Source organism: Pocillopora damicornis, chromosome 8 (genome assembly GCF_964200805.1).
Source record: "Pocillopora damicornis chromosome 8, jaPocDami1.2, whole genome shotgun sequence".
Classification (NCBI taxonomy): domain Eukaryota; kingdom Metazoa; phylum Cnidaria; class Anthozoa; order Scleractinia; family Pocilloporidae; genus Pocillopora; species Pocillopora damicornis.
In genome coordinates this window covers 836,833-860,534 of record NC_142677.1, presented here as the reverse complement: position 1 = coordinate 860,534, position 23,702 = coordinate 836,833, and the positions used below count along the sequence as shown (strand labels likewise).

General features: G+C 38.2%; 5 protein-coding genes across 5 annotated transcripts; 2 read left to right on the top strand and 3 right to left on the bottom strand.

Moving 5' to 3' along the window:
- Positions 1 to 130: 130 nt before the first annotated feature.
- On the bottom strand, positions 131 to 1,726 carry LOC113680696 (uncharacterized). The gene has a single exon (XM_027197735.2). It carries the CDS (start codon positions 1,707 to 1,709, stop codon positions 408 to 410), a length of 1,302 nt encoding a protein of 433 aa, XP_027053536.2. The 5' UTR covers positions 1,710 to 1,726; the 3' UTR covers positions 131 to 407.
- Positions 1,727 to 5,661: 3,935 nt separating this feature from the next.
- On the top strand, positions 5,662 to 13,056 carry LOC113680625 (adrenocorticotropic hormone receptor). The gene is made up of 2 exons (XM_027197660.2): positions 5,662 to 6,006; positions 10,539 to 13,056. Exon 2 carries the CDS (start codon positions 11,230 to 11,232, stop codon positions 12,247 to 12,249), a length of 1,020 nt encoding a protein of 339 aa, XP_027053461.2. The 5' UTR covers positions 5,662 to 6,006; positions 10,539 to 11,229; the 3' UTR covers positions 12,250 to 13,056.
- Positions 5,982 to 10,065, top strand: LOC113680680 (neuropeptide FF receptor 1-like). Its single transcript, XM_089179922.1, has one exon. It carries the CDS (start codon positions 7,741 to 7,743, stop codon positions 8,851 to 8,853), a length of 1,113 nt encoding a protein of 370 aa, XP_089036048.1. The 5' UTR covers positions 5,982 to 7,740; the 3' UTR covers positions 8,854 to 10,065.
- Positions 13,057 to 15,054: 1,998 nt separating the features above from the next.
- On the bottom strand, positions 15,055 to 16,208 carry LOC113680630 (histamine H2 receptor-like). Its single transcript, XM_027197663.2, has one exon. The coding sequence runs from the start codon at positions 16,129 to 16,131 to the stop codon at positions 15,193 to 15,195; it is 939 nt and encodes a 312-aa protein (XP_027053464.2). The 5' UTR covers positions 16,132 to 16,208; the 3' UTR covers positions 15,055 to 15,192.
- Positions 16,209 to 17,766: 1,558 nt separating this feature from the next.
- LOC113680631 (zinc metalloproteinase nas-4) lies at positions 17,767 to 22,135 on the bottom strand. Its single transcript, XM_089214645.1, is given in 10 exon segments — positions 17,767 to 18,270; positions 18,684 to 18,940; positions 19,137 to 19,277; positions 19,359 to 19,409; positions 19,858 to 20,076; positions 20,547 to 20,630; positions 20,717 to 20,808; positions 21,046 to 21,172; positions 21,421 to 21,597; positions 22,063 to 22,135. Coding segments are annotated over 10 exon segments (1,362 nt in total). The 3' UTR covers positions 17,767 to 18,129.
- Positions 22,136 to 23,702: the final 1,567 nt, after the last annotated feature.

The window sequence follows — 23,702 nt, the reverse complement described above, 5'->3', positions numbered from 1 at the left end:
TGATCAAAACTGCTACGCAAGAAACGACAGCCCCTTATTTTCTTTAATAGAAGGTAGACCAAGATTGTAGTTCAGGTTATAATAGAATTGTATCCCAGCTATAAAAAGTTCAGAGACATCACTCCATTCAGGCTGTGAAATATGCTCCTTTAATTTTTATTTCGACTAAAAACGGGTTTACAGTTTTTGAGGACAGAATTTAGACGCCCTTTAAAGTTTTACATGATGTTGGTAAATACTCGCTGCTCGCTTAAGACTAGTTTCGATTTTTAGCCCGAAGCAAATTGGATTACTGTTCCCTTTCAAGCATGTATTAATCTTTTTGTTCCCAAATTATTTCTTTTAAAAGCCGAAACGCGGGAATTACTTTACGCGTTTGCAACCCTTCCATCGCGCCTTCTTGCTCCTTAGGCTTGAGGATGATTTTGGCCTGACTCGTATGGCGGCTCCTTTTCAGCTTTTTTCTTCATCACACGTGTGCGGTAGATCAAAACGCCAACAGCGAAGATCATAAGCAGCACCATGACGCTGCCCAGAGTAGCAAAGACAATCAAGTGGCTTCCTCCATTTTGCGAACGTACTGCCTCCGTGATTGTGCCCGCCTGCTGCTTACTCACATCGCCTCCCAAGTTGGGGAACTCTCTCTCAACTATGGTCGCATATCTCCTGTTGACATGACTGTGCACGAACTCTTCCATAACAGTTTCAAACTCCTGGCACTCGCCTTTTCGTGTGCACTGCAGCAGCTGTTGGCAAATTTGGGGAAGCTGCTCTAGCCAGCTGGGCACCTTTGCAGTCTTGTTGTCATGGTATGCGGAGGTGTCAAACCAGAAGTAGCCTGTACGATTGAAGACACCTCGTATAGCTTGCATCAAGGTAAAATATTCGCTCAAGCTCAGTACAGAGCGCGGGCAGAAAGCGGTGCTGATGGGGGTAAAGGCCTCACCATAGTTGTTCACCATTGCATCGCAGTCAGTGGCAAGTGTGTACACTGGGCCGATCTTAACGTCTCCCCTCTTGCCGTACGGGTGGACATTATAAAGCCCTAGGACCATGTGGTCTTCAGTGAACCCATCGTGAGTGGTCTTGTTCTGGCCGCCTGCTGAAGGGAAGACTGCTTCCACCTTGCACCATGAAGCCTCGTGCATGGAATCTGTGATTTGAATTCCTCGGATTAAGTCCCCGTTGGAAAGATCTTTGACCCTGACGTCTTTTACTCGACCGTCAGAATCCTTCTTTGGCACCATCATGTCAGCAGAAACACAGGCACCACCATCTGATGGGATAGCGATATTGACATCTCCGACGGTGATAACTGTGTTGCCATCACCATTGATGGTGATACTCACACCACGATCCCCTTCCTCCTCCTCTTCCTCCTCTTCCTCCTCTTCCTCCTCTTCCTCCTCTTCCTCCTCTTCCTCCTCTTCCTCCTCTTCTTCTTCGTCATCCTCGTCCTCGTCTTCGTCTTCGTCCTCGTCCTCCTCATCATCCTCGTCCTCCTCATCCTCCTCGTCTTCCTCTTCCTCGTCCTCCTCGTCCTCTTCGTCCTCGTCCTCTTCCTCCTCGTCTTCCTCGTCCTCCTCGTCCTCCTCGTCTTCCTCGTCTTCCTCGTCCTCCTCGTCCGCGTCCTCCTCTTGAGCGCGTACCTCAGCTCTGAACGCCATGACGCAAAGCCCCAGCAAGAGATACAGGATCAAACGAGACATCTTGTTCCAGTCCTGCAAATCTACAAGGAAAAGACGAATGAATAAAGGGGGTAAATTTCTAAAATAAAACTGTGGCGCTGCGTCAGTGGGGGGGTATAACAGGGTAATTTGGTATTATCAACTGTACATAAGCCACCCTTAAAAAAGTTTCAAACCTGACGTTTCGAGCGTTAGGCCTTCGTCGATTAGAGCGAACGGAAGAATTGTGGTTTGCGAGTGTGTTTATATGCAGAAAAGGGAGGGAACACTAACGTATAACTTTTTTGCAATTAGTGCAAGTTATGCAACTGATGACATTGGCAGAGGCGCAAGTGAAGCGATTAGTAACCTTAATGATTCGTTAGGGTCCCGATATTTTCTCAACGTTATGAATGAAAGGACGATTTTTATCATCGTGCGCGAGTGCGTTTGAAAGTGCCAAGACTTTGAAGAAAATGCAAAAATGGAAATGATGATAGAGATGGTGAACTTGAAACTCTTGATCAATATTGGGGCGTCCTACAAGAAGTAAACCTGAGAAATTTTATCGATCGAAAGTCAGCTGGGAACGGGAAAAAATGTATGGTGAACATATCCATTTCACCAGATCAGTCAATTCTTATATCGGTCAAGGAATATGCACAGTCTCCATTGACCATTTCACTCTAAAGTGTCCTAAATAATCAGCACTTAGTAATGACAAATGAGACCAATGTCAACAAGGGAAATCGTTGCAATCTGACATCAAATTCTCCGGAATAGCCAGCAAGGAATATCTTTTTATCGGTTTGGAAAATCAATCTCAGATTTTCTGAATTGAAGGGGCTATAAGAATGAAGAATATCAGACGAAAATTGTGGATAAGTCTATTAACTTCGTCTCGCCTGGGAAGAATAAAAGCAGCATCCATACTTGCATTCATTTGTACATTTTACTCCAAACTTCCCGGGAAAAACGAATCCAAGTCTTGGTACTTTTTCCCTGAATCAGCGCTCTTATTAAGTATTTGCAAGTCTGTTTTGTATTTAAACTGATTGTTTTCTTTTAAATTCATGGTAAAACTTTTGTTTCCGAACTCAGCCCAATTCTTTTATATGCCATCTGTTGACGAATATATTTTTTGACATTTTTGCGAAAACGAAAGGTCATTGAATTTTCTAGGAACAAGGAAATTGGCGATAGAAAGTTCATAAATTTTTGAGGTACTAATAAAACGAAACAAACAATAAAAAACAAAAGAAGGAAACAGACGAACAAACTATTTCAGTTTTAAGTTCACAATCTACGCTTTAGAGCTGTTTACAGGGCACCCAGATATACTTTTAACAAATTACTCAACAGGCACCTATTGAATTAATGCAATCGCCATAATTTGTTGCGCAAAATATACAAGATTAACTAGTGTAATGTGTGTTAAATGGAAGCAAGAAGAGGTGTTCGTACCTATTCACTCAAGAGAACTCAGTTTGAGTCAGCTGCTGAAGACGTGGAATTGATCAAACTTCACAGGTTTGCTATTTTTCAAATGGAGCAACGTCTTATATAGGCGTAGACTGCGACAAATTGGCGCCTCTTCTGACCCGGGCCAATATACTTAAAGACACCGTTTGCATGTCAACTGCTCACCAATGCCACCGTAGTCCTATATCACTACTTCTTATCTACCTCGGGGTTTATAAGCGCATCAAACGGCAACATCAATCTTAATGCTAAAAAACCTGTTCCGAGTCTACTGCTTTCAAAGATTGTTTCATGGTTTAAATTCTATTTAAACGTTAAAAAATCAAAATAGCAGAGTACCGTTACAAATATGGAAAAAATGACGTCAAGAAACAAGTGTCGCATGTTGAGGAATTAATTAAGGCATGAGATACTGCAGCAAATAAAACACTTAAGGCTTAACGCCGTTAAATTACAAGATTCCTCAACTTTTTATTGTTTGATATGGAGAGGCAATATTAACAACTGAAAAAGAAAGTAAACAAATCCATTTTGTACTTTCGTTGCTTGGTGATGGTTAGAAATTGATCAAGAACGAAGGAAAATATCTATTACTTTTAACACCTGGCCTTTTGAAGAACTAAGTCTTCAAAACATGAGTTTTTGAAGAAACTTTTTAGGGGAGTAATGATTTCAGCTACGTGTTTTTTTTTCCCATTTGTTTGTCGGTCAAATAGTTGCACTTATGTTTTCCATTAAAGCACTTTGGTTCCGAGTATGTTTTTCGTAGAGCAAATATCCGCACCAGCTCAAGTAGTTTTAAACGAAGTATATTATAAACAAGCCTATTTTTCAAGGGTTGGGTTGATATTAAAAAAAAAAAAAAAACATCGTTAGTTTCTATTGGTTGATTGATCTAGGTAAAATCAATTTACACCCTTTCAGAAAAGCCCATCGGCCAAGATTGTAGTTTGTTATCTCGAGGTGGCAATATGAACCCTTCTGTACTGCTTTTGTTATGAACACTTGAGGAATTTTTTAAATTCATAATAATCAAGCTTGGTGGTCAAAGTTAAAGTTCAACAGTTACCGCAAAAAAAATAATGTTCAATCGATCGGAAAACCAGTTCTGAATCTTGGAAACGTAGCATCATCCGAAGATTGCTGGCATTTTTCAGTAGGAGAATCTAAAGTTTTCCCATTATTTTTAAGTCGGTGAATCAGAGTATACACTCCATTCTCCAACAGACTTCTTTTACACCAGCAAAAACGAGATTGTTCAGAGAAGGGTGTAATATTGGGCGGTATAACGTTACGAACCAAAACACCGGAAGGGGGCAAAAAGTGCAGTCATACCTCACACTCCACAACCTAAAGGTTTGCTAAGTGTGTGCTAAGGATATTGTAAGGTACTATTTACGCCGAAGAATTTTTGTATAAGGAAAGATGACTTTGTTTTGTGCCCGAGCGATGTTAATTTTCACGGCAACAGAAATAACAAACTCAATCAAAATAATAACAAACTTGAAAAACACTTTCTTATAAAACACTTTCTTATACTACTGCTGATGAAGTTGAATATGTTGCCCCAGCACATTTTGAGCTTGGAAGAGAAATTCACAACAAGGCAACCGAGTATTTTTGGAGAACGACTTGTTGAGTGTCTTTTACGGCACGAAAATGCTATCAAGTTTGTTACAACCTCTATGTCTTGTTACTTCAAAATATTCTCACGATCTAAGTGAAGTGTTTTCGATCGAAAAAACAAAAACAAAAAGGTTAGTAGGTGATTGCACGGTCTGTTGATTAGTTTTCAAGTTTCTTTTAAGAGGCGAAAATGTATGCAGCCAAGACTCAATCATCAAATTTTGATTACTTAAACGCAATCTAGGTTACAGTGAAAAAAGTGAAACAAGGGCTGTTGAACTGTATTATGGAAAATCGCGGTCCTCTTCAGAATTCTCTTAAGAGTTTGTAATGAATAAAGGTGTAAGATTTCTTCTTACAGCTCAGGGCAGGAGCTCATGAGCTCCTGCTCAGGGTGAAGAGTTAGAGTAACCCCGCGAGATTAGTATCTGCTGCGACTGTTGTCGTTCAGAAATGATGCCATGTAGACGCTTATACATGGCACAAATAATGGGCCTATTTCCAACAACGTTTTGTTAGTTAATGTAGTAATACTATCAGCATAAATTTTTAACTTGATCAATTTTGGGGTTTGAAGGGTGAAACGAAAATCACATCATCAGAACAGTAACTGAGCTGTTTTTTTTACTGCGAAGTCGTTCAAATACCCTCCACTAGTCTCGTACCCAGACCTTCGACAGCCAAGCGTAGAATCTGGGAACGAGATTAACCTTCCACAACACCGTGATATGTATCACGTGTACATATACTTTCGTAAACAAATACTACAAATAGTTATTCAGGATGATACGTTATGGTGTAAGCTACGTGTTTAGGCCAACCGCTATGTGACATCAGCTCTATATTTATCGAAAAAAAGCCAGCGATAATGATAAAATCGAATTGAGAGCAAATTCTTTAAGTTGCAGCTGAACAGAGGGATCCTCATCTCGGTTGTCAGTAAGAATTGAATTACTCTGTCGGTAGTCGCGAGGTTAAATTCGTCGGTAGTTGTTAAATCTCAGTCAATTATTAAAAATGCAAGTTAATAATTTATATTCGTTCCGGCGATAATTTGTGTGCTCGAGCATCGGACGCTATTTAGGAAATGAGCTTCGGCCATTAAGCAAGTTTAATGACAGAAAATTCCGTAATTAACCGAATCTAAAATTTAAAGAGGCTACCTCCTAGGCTAGATTGCTTCTTCTATCTGAATAAAAATATTGATGATGTCGCACCACGTCGGTTCTTGGTAAGTATAAACGGTACTTTTTTTTTTTTGTCAGTTATATTTTTCGCCCTTTGCCTTAGTCGATTAACCCCATTTAGACCCTCCTGAAATGACTGAGGTGATCACTGGAGGAAAGAAAACTTATTAGGGCAAGGCATTCGTAAGGAAAGAGGCGTTTAGCAAGAATTACTGGTCATGTTACGCGGGGTATGGGATATTTCTACCGCTGATATCGCTGATATATAAAAAAAGGAGGAAACAACGTTACATAATTTTTATCTGGAAGACAAGTACTTAGTCCTGCTGCAAATGAAGTTTTGGGCAGTATTGATTAAAATCTGTTCTAGAGTTCTCACTGATGACAGAAATCTGCAAATTATACCCCAATTTTTGGTTACAGTTTTGGATAGGTTTCTTAGATTGAACCCAGTTTTGTATAAACTCCCTCCATGCATTTTAATAGCAAATAAGGACACTTGCTGGGATTGGAATAAATGTAAATATGTTTTTCTGTGCCGCATTTGGCCAGGTCTCACGAGTGCGTGAGTCAGTATTTACCTTTAAATCAAGAACTAGAAGTTTCTTATAACAATGATTCTACGATGAAACTGAGGGGTCTGACGTTGTCATTATTTTCAAAGAACAAACAATAAAAGCAAAGAGGAAAGAAAAATGCTTTTTGCACGAACAAGATAAGACATGTTTCATTGCAGAATGACTACTCGAGGGATCATCATAGAAATTACATTACTCTTAGCTTTCTTCTCTTCTGTACATCTCTCTTAAATTAATAGAGAAATTTAACCTAAAATTCAAACATGGGAGTGGGAAAATCGTGTCAAGAGATCTTTTACGTGATTATTATTTTTTTTTTTCCAGAGCACGAAATTTAAATAAGAAAATAATTATTGCCCTCTTTAGCAACGTAATTTGCATCAAAAAAGAGGTATCGGTAATGTATTACTGACTAGTAACAGAAAGAGATATTGACACATAGAGATGTTTTCATTTCATCACCAACAGCGACACACGAAAAACTTGTCTGAATTTATCTCGGCGCTTAAGGAGACATAAATTTTATGCACTGGTCAATGCCATATTCCCTAGTTTTTAGGAACAGAAGTGAGACAGAAAGTTGAGAAATACTGATACGTTATCTGATGTTTGATTGATTAGCAGCAATTTGTAAATTACTTTCCCAATAAATAATGTACGTCTCTTCTCTCTTTTTACATTTTATTTAAAAATTTTTGTGCTCGATAAGCTGCGCAGCTTGTTAAATAGATGTCTGCAGGTAAATTATAGAGCAATCTGTAATTAAAAGTTAAGCTTTCCTCTGAAAAATCACTAACGAACGTGGTAGAGTTTATTTTGATATTTCAATCCATTAATTGCCTTGTTTGAAAGCCCTAAGCACTCTGAAAAACTCTCAGATCTATAAAATCACCTTTCCAAATGAGATAGCGAAAAGGTGTAAGGCTTCATCGCCTGAAGATGGGTTTTAATGATCTTAATGATCTATGTGAATGACTGGTAATTAAATACAAAAATTTAAATATGAAATAAAAGGACTTGCTCTTAAGTGCTCTCGTCAAGACTTTGTGAGGCACTGCATGAGACGTTATCTTTTCTTGCAAACAACGATTCCCTCACTTCAGTACTTCACTTGTTTTTTCGTGGGAGATTTAGGGTAAAGGTACAAACGTGGAGAAACACTCTATATAGGCGTTTTAGTTTAGAAGATATCGGACGAAAATGCCTTTTCCTAAAAACAGCAAAGAGCAGGATTATGCAGTCAACAGCAGTACAAATGTTGCGCCACCTTGGCAAGATGCCAACCCAGCGATAAAACCTGTTAAAATTGCTACACTGATCCTCATATTAATTGTAAGTCTGGCTAGCAACCTTTTGCTGATCTTGGTCGTGCGTAGAAACGTGAACAAACGGATGCGAACACCGAATAATTATTTTATTCTGAACATGGCTTTTTCAGATATTTTGCTAGTTTTGTATGTCGTTCCTCAGTACATAACCATGACAGCGTGTGACATGCAATGGCTTATCGATGGAATGGCAGGAAACATTTTGTGCCGATTTTCGTTCTTTATCGGTCAAATGCCAATGTTGGTCTCTACTGGAAGTCTTTTTTTCATTACACTGGATCGGTTTTTCCTTGTTTTTTTCCCATTGAGGAAGATAATCACACTGCACACTGCTCGTCGTATAATGGCTGCCGTGTGGACCTTTGCCCTCCTGCTTGCAGCCCCTTTGCTCGCCATGTCAAGACTGACTGAGATTCGATCCGGAATTTTTTTTTGCACCTTCGATTTTTCTCTTGTCATATTCGTCATCAACTATTTTTTGTTTTGTTATTTTTTCATAATAGCGATACCAATTCTTACGATCATCATTATGTATATCGCCATTGGATTCAAAATCAAACAAGGGATATCCCCCGGAAACCAGCTACCCTCGCATCAGGAAAGACGGGAACGAGTAACTCACAAGGTTCTGGCTATGCTCGTCGCTATAGTAGTTGCCTTGATCGTTTTTCGTTTTCCATTAGTACTTTTACTGATAGCTTGTTTTACAGGCTCAATCAGTATCTGCAGCAGTTTTAATCTCCTTTTCGCAGCATGGCTTTTGACGTTCGCCAACACTGGCGTTAATCCGCTGATTTATTTTATCTTTAACGAGCAATTTCGCAATGGGGCAATTCTCATTCTACAAGAGGTCGGTCGGTGTTGCTTCAAGGGGACAAATGAGGTGCACGCCATTCAACCTGGTGCTCACCAAACGACCGGCTCTCTTAAGCATGAAACTGTCCAGTTTGACCAGCGAAAACAACTGGGAGAAAAACACCATTGATGATTATCACATTTCCTTGATTAAGGCGACGAATGACACTTCAAAACTTCAATAAGACTTTTAAATGCCCTGTAATTCATGAATCTGTTTATTTTCGTAGCTATTCTACACTGCTTTTGATGGAGCAACCTCGCTGTTAACACCATATCTAACTCAGAATAAGGACATATCAAGACTGCGATCAATAGCTATCGTACATTTCCGGTGATAAATTAGAATCTTCCTGAGAGAATATACAAAAACTCCTCTATCCATTCCAAGGTTAACTATTTATTTAAATATGTTACTTGTTTGCTATATTCACTACTCAACCCAACCCCTCTCCTTGTTTTTGGCCGTCGCTCGGCCCCTTGGAAAAATTTATTTATCTCCCCAGCCCTCCGCTGCCGTTAAAATAAGAGATAGTGGTCATCATTTTCACTAAGAAAATAGTGACCAATCGCTCGCCAAAATTACGCCTGCGCAACAGGCTATCTCTATCAAAGTTTGGGGTTACTCGACTTACACTTTTCTATCATGTATTCTTGACGGTATGGTGCTTAGTGTTAGTATAACTAGATAGATCATGCACCGTCCACAGAGTAACTGTTTCTTTAATTTTTAACGCAAATGAAGATTTTGCATCAACGTTCAGTTAGAGCTTAGGCTTAAAATTTCTCCTTAAAAATAAGCCAGACAGAACATTGAAAACCAAAGAGCGCACTAATAACAGCTAGCTATCTTGCCACATTAAAGGTGACTCGAAATCATTCGACCTCATGACGTTTAGAGACAATAGCGTTCGATTTTGGAGAAAAGTGTGATTTTTGGACACTTACGTCCGATTTTGGAGACTGGAGTCAGATGTTGGACACTGGTGACCGACTTTTTGACAATATTGTCGAATTTTAGACACTAGTATCTTAGTGTGGACACCACTGTCTGGTTTTAGACACTAGTATCTCAGTATGGACACCATTGTCTAGTTTTAGACACTAATTTCGGATTTTAGACTCTAGTATTCCATTTGAGACACCGGTCAGTCAATCAGTCTGCCTGTTAGCCAGTTGGCCAGTCAGCCAGTTATTCAGTCACTCTGTCAGGCTATCTGTCTGTCGGTCAAAAGTCAAATAGTAAGCCAATAAGTCACAGACAAATGCAGAAATCAAACCGAAATCTTAACTCTAAAATCCACTAGTGATCTGAGTTTCATTAAACTCTGATGGTGAGCTACCGGTCTGCACTAAGTTTATGTGTGACAAGCTTCCTCCATAATGATAAAACCGAGGATTATCCATTTCGAACGAGCCGTGTGCAGAATAGAAAATAAGAAACGTTATAATTGAGCTCGATCATCAAAAATCAACAGATGCTTTTATTTCGTCACGAGCGTTGGACAAAGAAAAAAACTGGGCTCGAGACGAAAGAGTCTGTAAATCACTCAGTCTTTCAAATTGGCGGACAGGCATCACTGAAATGTTCTTAATTGAAATTATTCGAGCCAATATAATTATTATTATCTTTTTTAAAGTTATTTAAGCTCTTAAGTGAAATTTCCTCGTAAACAGATACCCATGGCCCTTGGGCTATATTTTATTCATGTCTCACTCCGTAACTTTGCATGTCCTGAGCCTCGTAATAAATAAATTGGACGCTTTCTTTGGCCCTCAATAAGGTAAATAAGAAACTTCCCTTTGTTCTTGCAGGTATTGAAACAAGGAAAAGTATTATGAATAATTAATTTGCATAGATAATGTTTGAAAGCGACCAGATTTACATGAATATTTTCATTGCAAGGAATTCTCGTATTCTCACAACTTCAACTACAACGTATTGATCTACATTACGCCATCTTACTTCGGGAAGGATAAGAAACTTTTCACCTACTCGTTACGGTTAGTTCATAGTCCAACTATTCCATATATCTAACTATTGCGCATATGTACATATGAGCGACAAAGCAGTCATTTTTTCAACTTCTTAAATTTAAAAAGCATTAGATTGTAGCTGTTAAGAGTTGTTTAGGAGCAAAGAGCACGCAAACCTACTTCTTTCAAGATCATCACCGGATGAAGTTTTTTCCATTTTTGATGGATAACTCAGATTATCATGTTGAGTTTGAAAACCTGATTGTTACATTTTCTTAAAATCCTTAAACCAATTTTTCAAAGAAAGTAAGAGGAGGAATTAAATTTCGCTATCTTTTTATCCATAAAAGTGCTATAAAATTGTTTTATTATTGATGCACTCTTCTTTGAAATATTGATTCCGGATCAAACAGATGCATACAGGCTATTGGCCTTCAAAACTGAAGAATAAGCATCTTTAATTGAAATAAAGTTGATAAATAACAGTTGTATCATCAGTAAGGAAGTTCAAAAAGTTCATAAGAGGAAGATGTCTTCAACTGGTTCAAACTCGTGCTCTGATGTGGCTGCCCCGTCATATTTGAGCATTATCGCTGCCACCGCGGACTCCATCCTTGCCGTTACAGCCATCGTTGGTAACTTGTTGGTTCTACTTGCTGTCATTCTTGATCCAAATCGTAATCTGCATTGTCGATTTAACTATTTCGTGGCTAATCTAGCTACTGCTGATTTGATGATGGGATGCTTGGGACTCCCCATGTCTGTAGAATTCCACATTCGAGAGTCGCTGACTGATGAAGTCTTCCAACTTGATCACCCTCGAGATCATGTTAGGATGATTATCATTTTAATCTCGTGTACAGCCTCTATATTGAGCTTTACTGCCTTGACTATGGACAGATTTATTGCCATCAAAGATCCGCTTTGGTACAGGACCAGGATGACTACTAAACAGGCCTTTGTTGTGTCATTTCTTATATGGTTTATTTCCAGTGGAATTCCGTTTCTGTATATTTACAAGGGCTATATGAATAGTCGGTTTTTCATCGCTAACTTAGCTGTTGTAGCTACTTTCGCCGTGCTGTACCTCAATTATTTCAAAGTATTAAGACATTTTAACGCTCAAGCTGCTAATCGGAATGCCTTGTACGATGGCCAAGGCCAAGACAACTGGGAAAAAAGGAGAGCTCTCAAATGGCAGACGAAAATTACCAAAACTTTTGTGATCATGTTATCGCTGTTTATTTGCTGCTTTTCCCCAGCACTGATTTTCATTTATATAGTCAGCTTTTGTGCAAGGTGTTCTTGTATTTTCATTTACTGGGTAAGGGATTTAAACGGCATTTTGATTCGTGCAAACTCAAGTATGAACCCTTTCGTCTTTGCCTGGAGACTGAAACGTTACCGTGCCGCTTTCGTTAAAATTCTAAGATGTGGAAAAACTCTGCAAAAACATGGATTCACTTTATCAGACTTGGGTACTTCTATGAATAACTTAGGATTTGCAGTATCTGGGACCTACAAATATCACGGCAATGAGGAGACTTAGAGAGGGTTTTTTTGGAGCTGCAATGTTTACTACGAGATGCAAAAAACATAGGATAGCATACGGGATTTCTCGTCGTTTATGGAACTATGCTCCAAACATCGCAAGTGCAATGTTCTGGAATTTCAAAGAGCTGAAACATCGTTGAATCGGTCAAACTGGCCATCGCATTGGAAGTGACTCATACATGGATGCATACTGGTTTATTGTGTAAATGCAATTACTTAGTTGTGAGGAACACTCACAGGCTATTTCTCAGGTATTACCCAGGAGATAGATTAAAATAGAATAAAACAGAATGAATAAATTTAATATAACCCAAAGTACCGCCTCTGAAAGAGCTAAGTGCTATTTGTATAAGTTACCTGTTTGTAAATTCAGTGCGGAGGATGAAAAGTACTGGTTGTTTACACCTTTACAAAGACTGAGGTGTCGAACGTGCTAAATTGAAATTTAATAAATATTTCCTTGATCGGGAATTCCACATAGAGTTAACCTAAGAACGAGAATATCAAAGAAGTTAAAAATATGAGAAGGGTTTTTTCAAGGAAATGCCTGTACGGAATCAATTGCTATGAGGTAAGGTCGTTTTATTCGTTGTTAAGGATATCGAACAAAAGAACAGTTTTTTTGATTTGATCAATTATCAATTACTTTGTGTGCCTAGTTACGATCTTAGTTACAATATTTATCTTTTTCCTATTGGTTTGTGATCGGATCTTTTAGCGTCACCACGCGCATATAAAAGCTAAGTTAGCGTCCCTTTAAGGCGGAGTTTCGCAAGATTTCGCCTTGAATAGCAGTACCTTTGTTCTTTCATTCTAAACCTTTGGCACAAGCGGGACCGATATGTAAGTAATTTTGTTAGTTTTATTTCAATGTGTTTAAGTTTAGTTTTTCACCTTGGGCGATAGCGCACATTTGTACTGTGTTGTACAATAGTTCAACTAATTATCTTGAAATCAAAAGAGTAATTTGAAACAACTAGACGCTCAGACAGCAACGCCCACATTTTAGTCTTTGGGCTGTTAACCAGCCGCAAGTGTTCATCGTGTAGCCGATCTTTGAATCTTGAGTAGTTTTAATTTAGCCTTTATGATTTGTTTCTGTTAATTTACGTTAATTGTTGTTATTTTAATCGCGTTATCGACATAGGCACGTAAAGCGTTTCTTTCATGCCTTTCGCACCAATTCAAGTAGATTCATGCATTCGTTATAATCATATTATTGTAATTTCAGTTTAAGATCGTGATCGTCTTTGTGATCGTCTTCGTCTTTGTCTTCGTGATCTGAATAAATGCCGTAAACCGTCATCTTGGTTTTCGTTGTTTTACTACGACCTGTAAAATAGTCCCGACATCAGCGACACTTAGCAAACACGCCTTAGCGACACCCCTCGAAGTTTCGTCTTTCGTTGCAAGCGTCACATTCGTAATTGAAACAGCCCTCCGCAACATAATGGAAATAATTCAATATTTGACCGCAAATTGTAGTTTACGAAGAAATATTTGTCTCCATGTCAAATTCACGACCACAATAAGAAAAGGAGATCGAAATTTTACCTGTAAAATAAGACTGCCAAAAGAAAGAGAAGATGATCAACTTGTTTATAATAACTTTTTACTGAACGGCCTATGGTAATATATTATTTCCATTTATTTTCCAACACCAATATATGGAAACCCTTACAATATTTTTAGATTAGATTTATATCTATTTTTTATCGTTTCACAAATTTCAGTCATTAAATGTAATACAACGGTAAAAATTATTTTAGTTGAGTTATAAAATTTCTACTCACAGTTTAAAAGTTTGGTACAAAGAATATAAAAGTAGAAATCTCGATGTGACTACATTTTTTTTTAATGAATTTAACGTTTATTCAATCCAAACGAGCGATTCTTTAGATATAAATGGATACGTGTGTCACAATCCCAAACTACCTTCATCCATCCCGCCACAGCTTTTGCTCGGCTTCTAAGGTAAATTATGCCCTGCGGTTATGCTTCGTCAGCTACCCTTTTACTTCGATGTGCGACACGAAAGGTGAAATGCTCGTTTGTTTGCTTGTTGCAGATAAAAACTTACATATTAAACATGATGACTACTCCATGATGTAGCAAAAAGCTTCGCTTTGCTTGCCAAAAGAATTCAGGCTCTGCGTGTAAGGAATTTTGTTCACCTCTAACACACACCCTTTTTCAACGATACATGTCTTTTTGCATCCAATTGTTTCAAAGAGATCACACCGTTGGTCACTTTGATGAGAATGACATCTTTCGAAAACGCCGTCAAAAAGACTTGAACTATTAAAGGGAAAATTTATGCCTTCCCTATTTCATGAAAAGGGGAGACTGGAAGAGATTCTTCAAAAGAGCTTGAACGGCAAATATATCTCAACATGGTTGACACAACCAAACTATATCTTGAAGTTTACAACTGCATCTCATAGTGCACCTTCTCATTAACGAAGTATTACCTATCCTTTCCTATCCCACCTACCGGTTTAGAGGTTAAATAATGCATCTGAAATTAACTAACAGCTGGCAACTGACTGAGTCTACCTTACCCTATACCTTAAACGAACTTCTGGTTTTCGGGTCAATAAAACACATGAATTGTCAGAAGTTTTGTGAAATGTATTTTGGAAGAATTAAGTAAGAGTTTAATACTCTCAAGAAAGGGGAAAATTGTGTGAGGTATGGAGAGAAATCGACGCGGCTTCAAGCTGTGACACACGCTTTATTTTGCGCGCCTCAGCGCGGCCAAGTTATTAAAGCTCGATTGTTTTTGTTTTTGAATTGACAAGACAAGAGTTTTTTGTTGTTGTTGTTTTCTTTATCTTGCAAGAATCACCTATAGAACCTCTAAGTCGCTTCATTGCCATGTTCTTAATACTGTAAATCATCGGTTAGTCGTGGAAAAATCCAATTATAATGTGCCAAGTCAATTTTTGTTTCGCAAAGTTTTTCCACATCTTAGAATCTTGGCGATAGCAGTTCGATAACGTTTCAGTCTCCAAGCAAAGACATAAGGGTTCAGGCTTGAGTTTCCTCTAATCAAAATGCCGTTTAAATCCCTTGCCCAATGTATAAAAATACATGAACAACTTGCACAAAAGCTGATCACGTAAATGAATATCAGTGCTGGAAAAAAACAGCAAGTAAATAGCACCAACGTGATCACTAAAGTTTGGGTAATCTTCTTCTGTCGTTTAACCGCTCTCATTTTCGCCAAGTTGTCGCGGTTTTGGCCATCGTGCAAAACATCCCAAGTATCAGCTTGAACTTTAAAATGTTTCAATACTTTAAAATAATTCAGGCACAACACAGCAAAAGTAGCTATAACAGCTAGATTAGCGACAAAAAATCGACAGTTTAAATAGCCCGCGTAAAAATAAAGAAATGAAAGCCAACTTGATATGAACCAAATGAGAAAAGAAACGATGACAGCTTGTTTAGTATTCATCCTAGTCCTGTACCCTAAGGGGTCGTTTATAGCAGTGAATCTATCTATTGTCAAAGCTGCTAAGCTCAGTAATGAAGCTGTACACGAAATTAATATGATGATCCTCCTTGCATGATCCCGGGGAAGATTGCTATCGAAAGCTTCAACGTTCACCGATCGTGACTCTCGAATATGGTATTCTACCGACAGAGGGAGTCCACAGCATCCTAATATGAAATCCGCAGCAGCCAAATTGGCCACGAAATAGTTAAAGCGAGATCGCAGATTACGATTTGGATCAAGTAGGAAAGCAAGAAGTACCAAGAGGTTGCCAGTGACGGCTGTAATGGTGAGGATGGAGTCCACGATAGCGGTGATAATACTCAAAAAAGTTGGGACAGGAGCATCAGAGCATGAGTATGAGCCAAGGAAAGACATCTTCCATTAACGATATTCTTCTGCAAGTCTAAAACCGAACAAACCCAGTCAATTTAGGACTTCCGTGCCTGATGATGCAGCAACTTTTGTCAGCCTTTTATTGGATTTTTAATTGTTATCCTCTTAAGTTTTACCGTCCAATAAAGTGGATGCATCATTCTGTGTTATCTAAAATTAACTATTCAAAGATTAGTGGAGCACCATTAAATTTTGATGGTATCACAAGGAGGGAAAGAAAGAATTGAAAGTTAACTATTGTTTCAATTTCATGTACTTTATGTACTTAAAATTACTTCTCGAGTCGGCGAAAATTACACTTTCAATGAGTTCAATTCGAACAAAACCCTTCAAGTTCCTTTACCCAAAATTAAGACAATGAATTTTAAAATCATTTATCTTGTAGATATATTTGCCCGTTTTTGATTTTTGCCCGTAAAATAACAGAAAGCAGGTGTTATTGATGTTTATCGTTTCATTTGTCAAGCTTTAATGTTTTGTCCGAGCTATGTAAGAATGTGGATTAATGTTTGGGTTTTTAAGATACTTGGACACGATGAACAGAAAAATCTGAATTCCAAGTTCTTTTTTCGGATTCAAAAGTTATGGAGAGTTAAAAAGTAGGCCATAGATATAGCTTAAGTTTATCCCATCCAGCCATAAAATGCTTTGGGAAACACTACGTTCGATATTTATTTTGCTTAGTCTCCTTCGTAGCCGATCATCGAGATGTGCTTTTGAAGTGATAAGAAATTATTATTCTTCTCCTTTTTGTTTTATCTGTGAAGTTCCACAGTTTCTTTGAATTATTGTTCAACTTCTTTGTATTGACATTCTAATTACCTTGACCACGTACGTACTTTCAATAAGTTCCATCAAGATAAATTTTCTCTAGGTTTCTAACGGGTGGACAGTTCTACAAATTTAGAGATTGCACGAATGATAACGAAGATTTTGACACAACTTCCTCTTAAACGCCAAAACACAGAAACTAGCGACTTGAATTGTAATCGTCGTCTGGTTTAGAAGTACGTGTGGATAGAGGATTAACTTGAGCTGATATATGGAAGACATTCAACTCTGCAAATCACTTTAGTTCCCTTTGTGTGGTGCTCAGTTACGACGCTAGATTGCAGTTTTGGCAGAAATTTTTCTTAGAAGAAACGAAAAGCGAAAAAAATTGATAGGTAAAGAATTCAGTCCGTCAAAAACACCTTCTGAGGATCGTTATCTTGGTCAACCAATACCTCAGCTAAAAATTTCCCGCAAAGCGTGGTTCGCTCAGTTTTAATCCATAAAAAACCTGAAGCATGCAAAACAAGTGAGTGACAATCCATCGATTCCTTAGTTTGTGATTAATTTCGGATGCTACGAACCTGCGATTAACTTAGTTCACATAAGGCAAAAGAGCTGATCAGAATTCTGACGTTTATTGAACTTTTTAAAATGTAATATAATGCTAATCAAAAACTACGTAAAATCACAAATAAGTCAGCTGAAGTCCCCTATATCCGGCGTCAAGCCATCAGAGAAAATCTGAAAAGAGAGAGCATAGATAAACATTCTAAACAAATAAATAATCAAGAATTATATTTAAACTAAAAAAAATGCAACGCTAGGTAATAAAGTAAGCTTAATTTTGCACATTCTGCTCGGAGGTAAATAGTCCGAAAAGCACTATTTACATATTTTATGTGACATGATATACAGCTATAACAAATATTGTCCTCAGACTGATCTTCTCACTTTTATAACTTTGAAGTATGGATTAGTATAAAATTCTTATCATGTAAATTTTTCCCTGTTACCAAATTTTGAACTTGGCAAATATCAAATCGGACGGATTTTATTGGATGAAACTTTTCCACAAACTGCTCAGTAATGCTGAGTAATAACCTGTGTATATAACTAATCCTCTGTCATTTCTATTACTCTTCTCTGATGTTTCAACAAAAAAAAATCCGAACTTGAGCGAAAAAAGCCCCCAATAAAAAATTATATCTAAAAGGGACTAAAAAAACAAACAAAAACGTACGCGAGAGAGAAGGTTCGTTGGCGCGGACATTTTCCATCCGTAAAGAAAACATCGTCAATAGCAGCATCTCCTCGATAGCCTTTTCCTCTAACACTAACGAATTTTACCTAACCAGGAAACAAAAATATGTACACGTTAATACTTAAAACTCAACCTAGTCCTTACGGGCGAAGTATTCAGTGAAACAATATTTGATCCAAGAAATAATGGGATCATTCAATGTTTCAAACAAAGATAAATCGATTAGTCCAATTTACTGTAAGTATCCTACCTCTGCGTTGCGACGTTGATTTATTCTTTGATGCTACGCTCATTTGGGATGGTGCCCGCATTGATTTGTGGGTGACTTTCATTGAAAAAAAAACCATTAAATTTTAAAAAGTAGAGGACTCCTAGTAGCTTTAAGCCACTGAAACTTAGAGGAACCCTGGCAGAGGGCCTTTCAGGCTCATAACATAACTTAATGTTACAAATACTTCGTGCCTTCCAAAGTAAAACCTAGAGGTGACAGATATCTCACCCTGTGAGGGGATTTCGCGGAAGAAAGCTGGACATGAGCCAAATGCCACTGATTTCCCTGATCTTGTTGTTTTTCCCAGATCTTCTTATCTCCAGCATCAGATGAATACAGAACGTGCATCGCACCCATGTCTTCTCCGTACATGTGGTAATAAAATTGTAGACACCTTTCACCGGAAGGCAAAAAAATCTTGCTTTGGAGTACAGCCGTATCATTAAGCTTCCTGGGATTTGAAGCCTCAATGAACATGAAAAATCCTGCAGAAATGGTACAAGTATTTTCTTTTATCATTAAAATGGTTACACCTCTAGAGAGAAACAAACAGAATCGATGTGTCACTTTTTTGTTTTGTTTCATCATTTGTGTGTCTGTTTGTATGATTTCAAAATTAAATCACTGACTTTGACAATAAACGTAGATTTACACATACGTCCTACAGAACCGATAACTCACCAAAACGGAGAGTCGTATGGTCAGTTTCAGGCCCAGTCCTTCCACTCGGAGTCCTTCCCATTCTCCTTGTCCAATCAAAGTCATCGCGATCAATATTGGTAAATCTGCAAAGACTATTATCAAATGTGCAGTCATCGGGCCCTGACCGAAAAGGGAAGAATTTTAGATCAGCTTAAAAGAGAATAAGTTGACTAAGTTCATCATTAAGATTTTTCTGCTTACCATCAGGGGGTGGTAAAGGACTTGGATTAGCTGGCGGCCTGGTGGTTGTTCCTTTTCGTGAAATGAGAAAATAACGAAATGATCGTTAAAGGACTAAACTGAGAAATCCTTTTCATAAGTGATAACTTACCATTTCCTTTTTTCTTTTGTTTTTCCACTTACTTAGTTATTAACTTTTTGTGCAACTGATGCATAGGTTCAGGTTTGTATTCCGGCTTTCTGTACAAGTGATGAATTAAATTTAATGTTTGCCCTCTTTGAGAAAGTTATATTTTAGCTCTGTCTCCCTAACTCCTTATTGTTAGCCTTAAGGATTAATAGATTGACCATTTAATGTATTTTGTTATATCATCATCTAAAGAAATGCACCGGAATTATCACTGCCACCATAATGTGATGGGGGTTTCATAAAGGCTCCTTCAAACACTTGTTCACTTACTAAGTCCTATTGATTATTACGTGATCATTATAAACCACAATAAGGCATACAATCACCGACCTTTGCAGTCATATAGCAAGTCAGCCTGTCTAACGTCCAGCGGGCTAAGACCAATCCGCTGCCCAAGTTGTTCGATGGACGGATCCTTTGCTATGATAGTGGTCAAGCCATTGATACCAAATGCACTTGATGAGTAATGCATGACTGATAGATAGTCATAAGGGATCCCCAACGAGTCTATCTTAGATACGTTGTACTTCCTGAAGTTGTGCTTCTTGTCTGAGATGAAGCAAAATTTTACCACATTGAGTATTGGTCAAGTATTTTCTTTCAGGCTGGTAGGAGGTGGAAAAGCATGCGGAGAATTAGGAGGAAGAGTAATGGAAGAGAGAAATGTGAACGAAGAGGGCAGTTACAAGGTGTAGGAAGTGCTTACATAAAAGTTTAGGCGAGGGAGGGGTGCGAAATGAGTAGGACGAGATGGAAAGGTAGGCGAAGAAGGAGAAAGACGAAAAAGAGAAGGCAGGAGGAAAGGGGAAGGGGCACAGGAAAGTGATAGGACACGAAAATAATTGGGGAGGAGGAGAGTGAGGACAGGGGACGGGGCGAGGACCAGGAAGAAGTGAAGGAGGAGGGAACAGGAGAACAGGAAAGATGCATTGCAGTTGACTTCTTACAAATTAAGATGCTTGTAGTCATAAAAAAGTACTGGAAACTGAAAATAATTGATTTGATGTGATCGACCCTACCCTCTGGTATATTTTTCCAAACAATTTCCACGTGGTCATCTCTGTCAGGACGACTCTGCTCGTGCCAGAATCCCAGAGCGTGCCCTACACACACGCAAAAAAAAAAAAAATTCAAAAACAATGCAGCTTGGCGTGTAACCTTTTTTTTATCCATGATAGATGTCACTCACCCATTTCATGAACAACTGTTCCTTGATATCAGCAACCTCTGGCCAGTGAAATCTGCTGCTTTCCACCTTGACGTCCAACATATGACCAACATCTTCGCAAAACAAAAACAAGTGCAATGACGAAAAAAAAAAAAAAGAACCTTAGCAATCCTTTTAACAAGATTAATTTTGAATTACAATCAATATGTAGTATTACACATCCTAGGTGTCTACCAAAATTTTTCCTTTAGATCCCAAGGATCGCCTTCCCTATTCCCTCGTATAACTATTCCGAGGTGCTTCGTGTACATCCTTTGAAAACAAAAACAGACGACTTAATAGAAAAACACTCACCCGCCTCCTTTGAAAACTCAATATAGTCCTTTTCGGTTGTTCTTCTCACAAACTTCAAGCATGAGCTTTGTTCCCACTCCCGCATTGCGCTAAGAATGACATTTTTAGCGGTAGGATTCTCTTCTGAAAATGTTAAATCAGTCACAACAAGAAAATGAGTTTAAGAATGGGAGCAAAAAATAACTGAAAAAAATTCAAGGGGATGGATTTTAAATTTTAATAGTCTTTTCATTGTTGTATCTTAATCGCGCCAAATAATGATTTCACCGTGACTAACGTGGATGACTCATCAAAATAGACAAGAAAATGGAACGAAGAGAGGTCAGCTAAAAATTAAACATAAACTGTGATTGGCTAGTGTATATACACACCCAGTTCGAGTGTTATGTTGTATGGAACTACAAGGGTGTCCCACAGACGTTTCCGTTCATTGGTTATCCCTCTAGCGTCTCTTATAGAGACAGTTGGATCACCAAAAAGTTCAAGAGCAACGTGTTGCTCAGGCGACAGCTTGATGTCGCCCTCATGAAGAGACTCGTCTGTATTGCCTTAAAAAAAGGAAAACAATTAAATGCAATACACAATAAGGGCAACTGGTTTTCGTGTTTGCCTTCTTCTCATCTGCAAGGGAGTTTATCTGCTTATAAAGATAGGCTGCGAAATAACCCGCATACCCTCTACAACTTATTCTCGTTTCTGTAGTATGAAGATACAGAGGTATTCTCAAGTAAAGCAGTGACCATTACTGGCGAACTGCAATTTATTTCATCAAAAATTATGACAGCAATTAATATTTCACCCATTGTGAATGGATTTTTTCAGGCATGTCTAAAGAATCGCTTTTACCCTCTGACAATTGGTTTGTTTTTTTTATATCTCCTCTACAGAGGGGTAGAAATTCTGACTCAAGAGGAAAAAATTCAGCGACCCCTGTCATTATTTTGACCTGCACCTTTCGATCTAAAGTCAATAGCGCTAACTTTTGGATGACCGGTCTGTAAGAGACCACTTACCTTCCTCTGGAAATGGAAAAGTGTCTGTAATTGTGGAAAAAGCAGTTAAAACAAGAAGAGCAATTTGGGCCATTTTGCTGTTTCAAATTGTGTAAAAATGGTTGTGATGCATCTGGCTTTTGTGTGAGGCCTGCTCAAATATATATATATTTCATTTGTCCATCAACCTTTGGAGCCGAATAATGCTATTGACATTCTTTTTCTTTGGAAAACACAATATACACAGCGCAGAACAATGAGAACAGTTTTTCATAGATTTCAATTATTGATTTGAATATGTAAAGATATGTATTGTGACTATATAGGTGGGTAATGGGTGTAGTTGCCCGAGTGATAGGAAAAAGGATGTGAAAGTGTGTATTTTAGAACCAGTCTTAATTTATCCCCAGAGTACGGGTGGCGGAGAATCACATGGGGATCACAGGCTAAGGTCAAAGAGGGCCTCAGTCGCCAACATCAGAGTAAAATCAAAGTGCTCTGTGAGCAAACTCGTGAATTGACACATGATTTTTTAGGTTATGTTTAATGTTATCTGGTTTAGGGAATTTTGTGGTTGATTGTCATATCTAGAGTACGAGCAGTAGTTCAGTGTTCGCTAATGTAGCAAAGAAACAAAGTAACGTTGGGAGAAGAAGGCATTACAATTGAAATGATCATGCTATTACATTTGACAAGGTGGATGATGTCATGTGTTTTAAACGTCTATCATTTTTGTTTCTGGTTCAAAAGAAAAGGTTGGAAGTAAATGTGGGTGAAAAGTGAAATTTACTGTCTTTCGTTGTAAATATTAGAAAATCAAGGCAATACTGTCTTAATGAAAACATTAACGATTCCCTCTTTATCAAATGAGACAAACGGGAACGAGTTTTGAGTGATATAACTAAGCCAAGCCTGCCACCGTCATTTTGGATCTCCGCCTAGGTAGATTTAGGTCACGTGCTAGGCAACGTATGATCAATAACAAGATAGAATTTCATTTCAGGCCTATTTATCAATTTTGTGGTGTGTAACTTTCGCATTTTAGTACGTTGTTTGTATGTTGAATCTTCAAATTGTCTTGAAACTTAAAAGAAAATTGTTCTTTAAAAATTCACTGAAAGTCGGTAGCTAAAATTGTTTGTTTAGGTGTTATCTGATTTTCGTGTTAACTTGTTATTTCGTCAGTCGCCGGCATCTTTTGTTGCTTCTCACAGGAAAAACACACGCGACGAAACGTAATGATCAATTTTGTCCTCAATCTCACGCTATAACAGAAAAAGCTTTTGAACATCTGTAAACTCCGAGCGCTTCGCAGTAAGTGATATTTTCAATGAATCTTCGGATTGTTTTCAAGTTCAAGGACTGTAAATTACAATTTTATGAAAAACGAAGGTTGTTCTGTTATTGCAGTGTGAATCCCTGCATGCCTGCCAGTCGCTGGCGCCGCTTGTTGAAACTAAAACGAAAAAAAAAACTCTTTTAAGATTATCATTGGCTTCTTTTTCACCCCACCACTATTCTTAGCAACAAAGGTCGCCATTTCGTCTGTTTATTGCTCGCCAAAGACTATAAAATGCACTCAAAAGCCTAAAATCTAAAAAAAGTTTACAGGAATCGACCAATCGAGCGAGCGAGCGAGCGAGCGAGCGAGCGAGCGAATG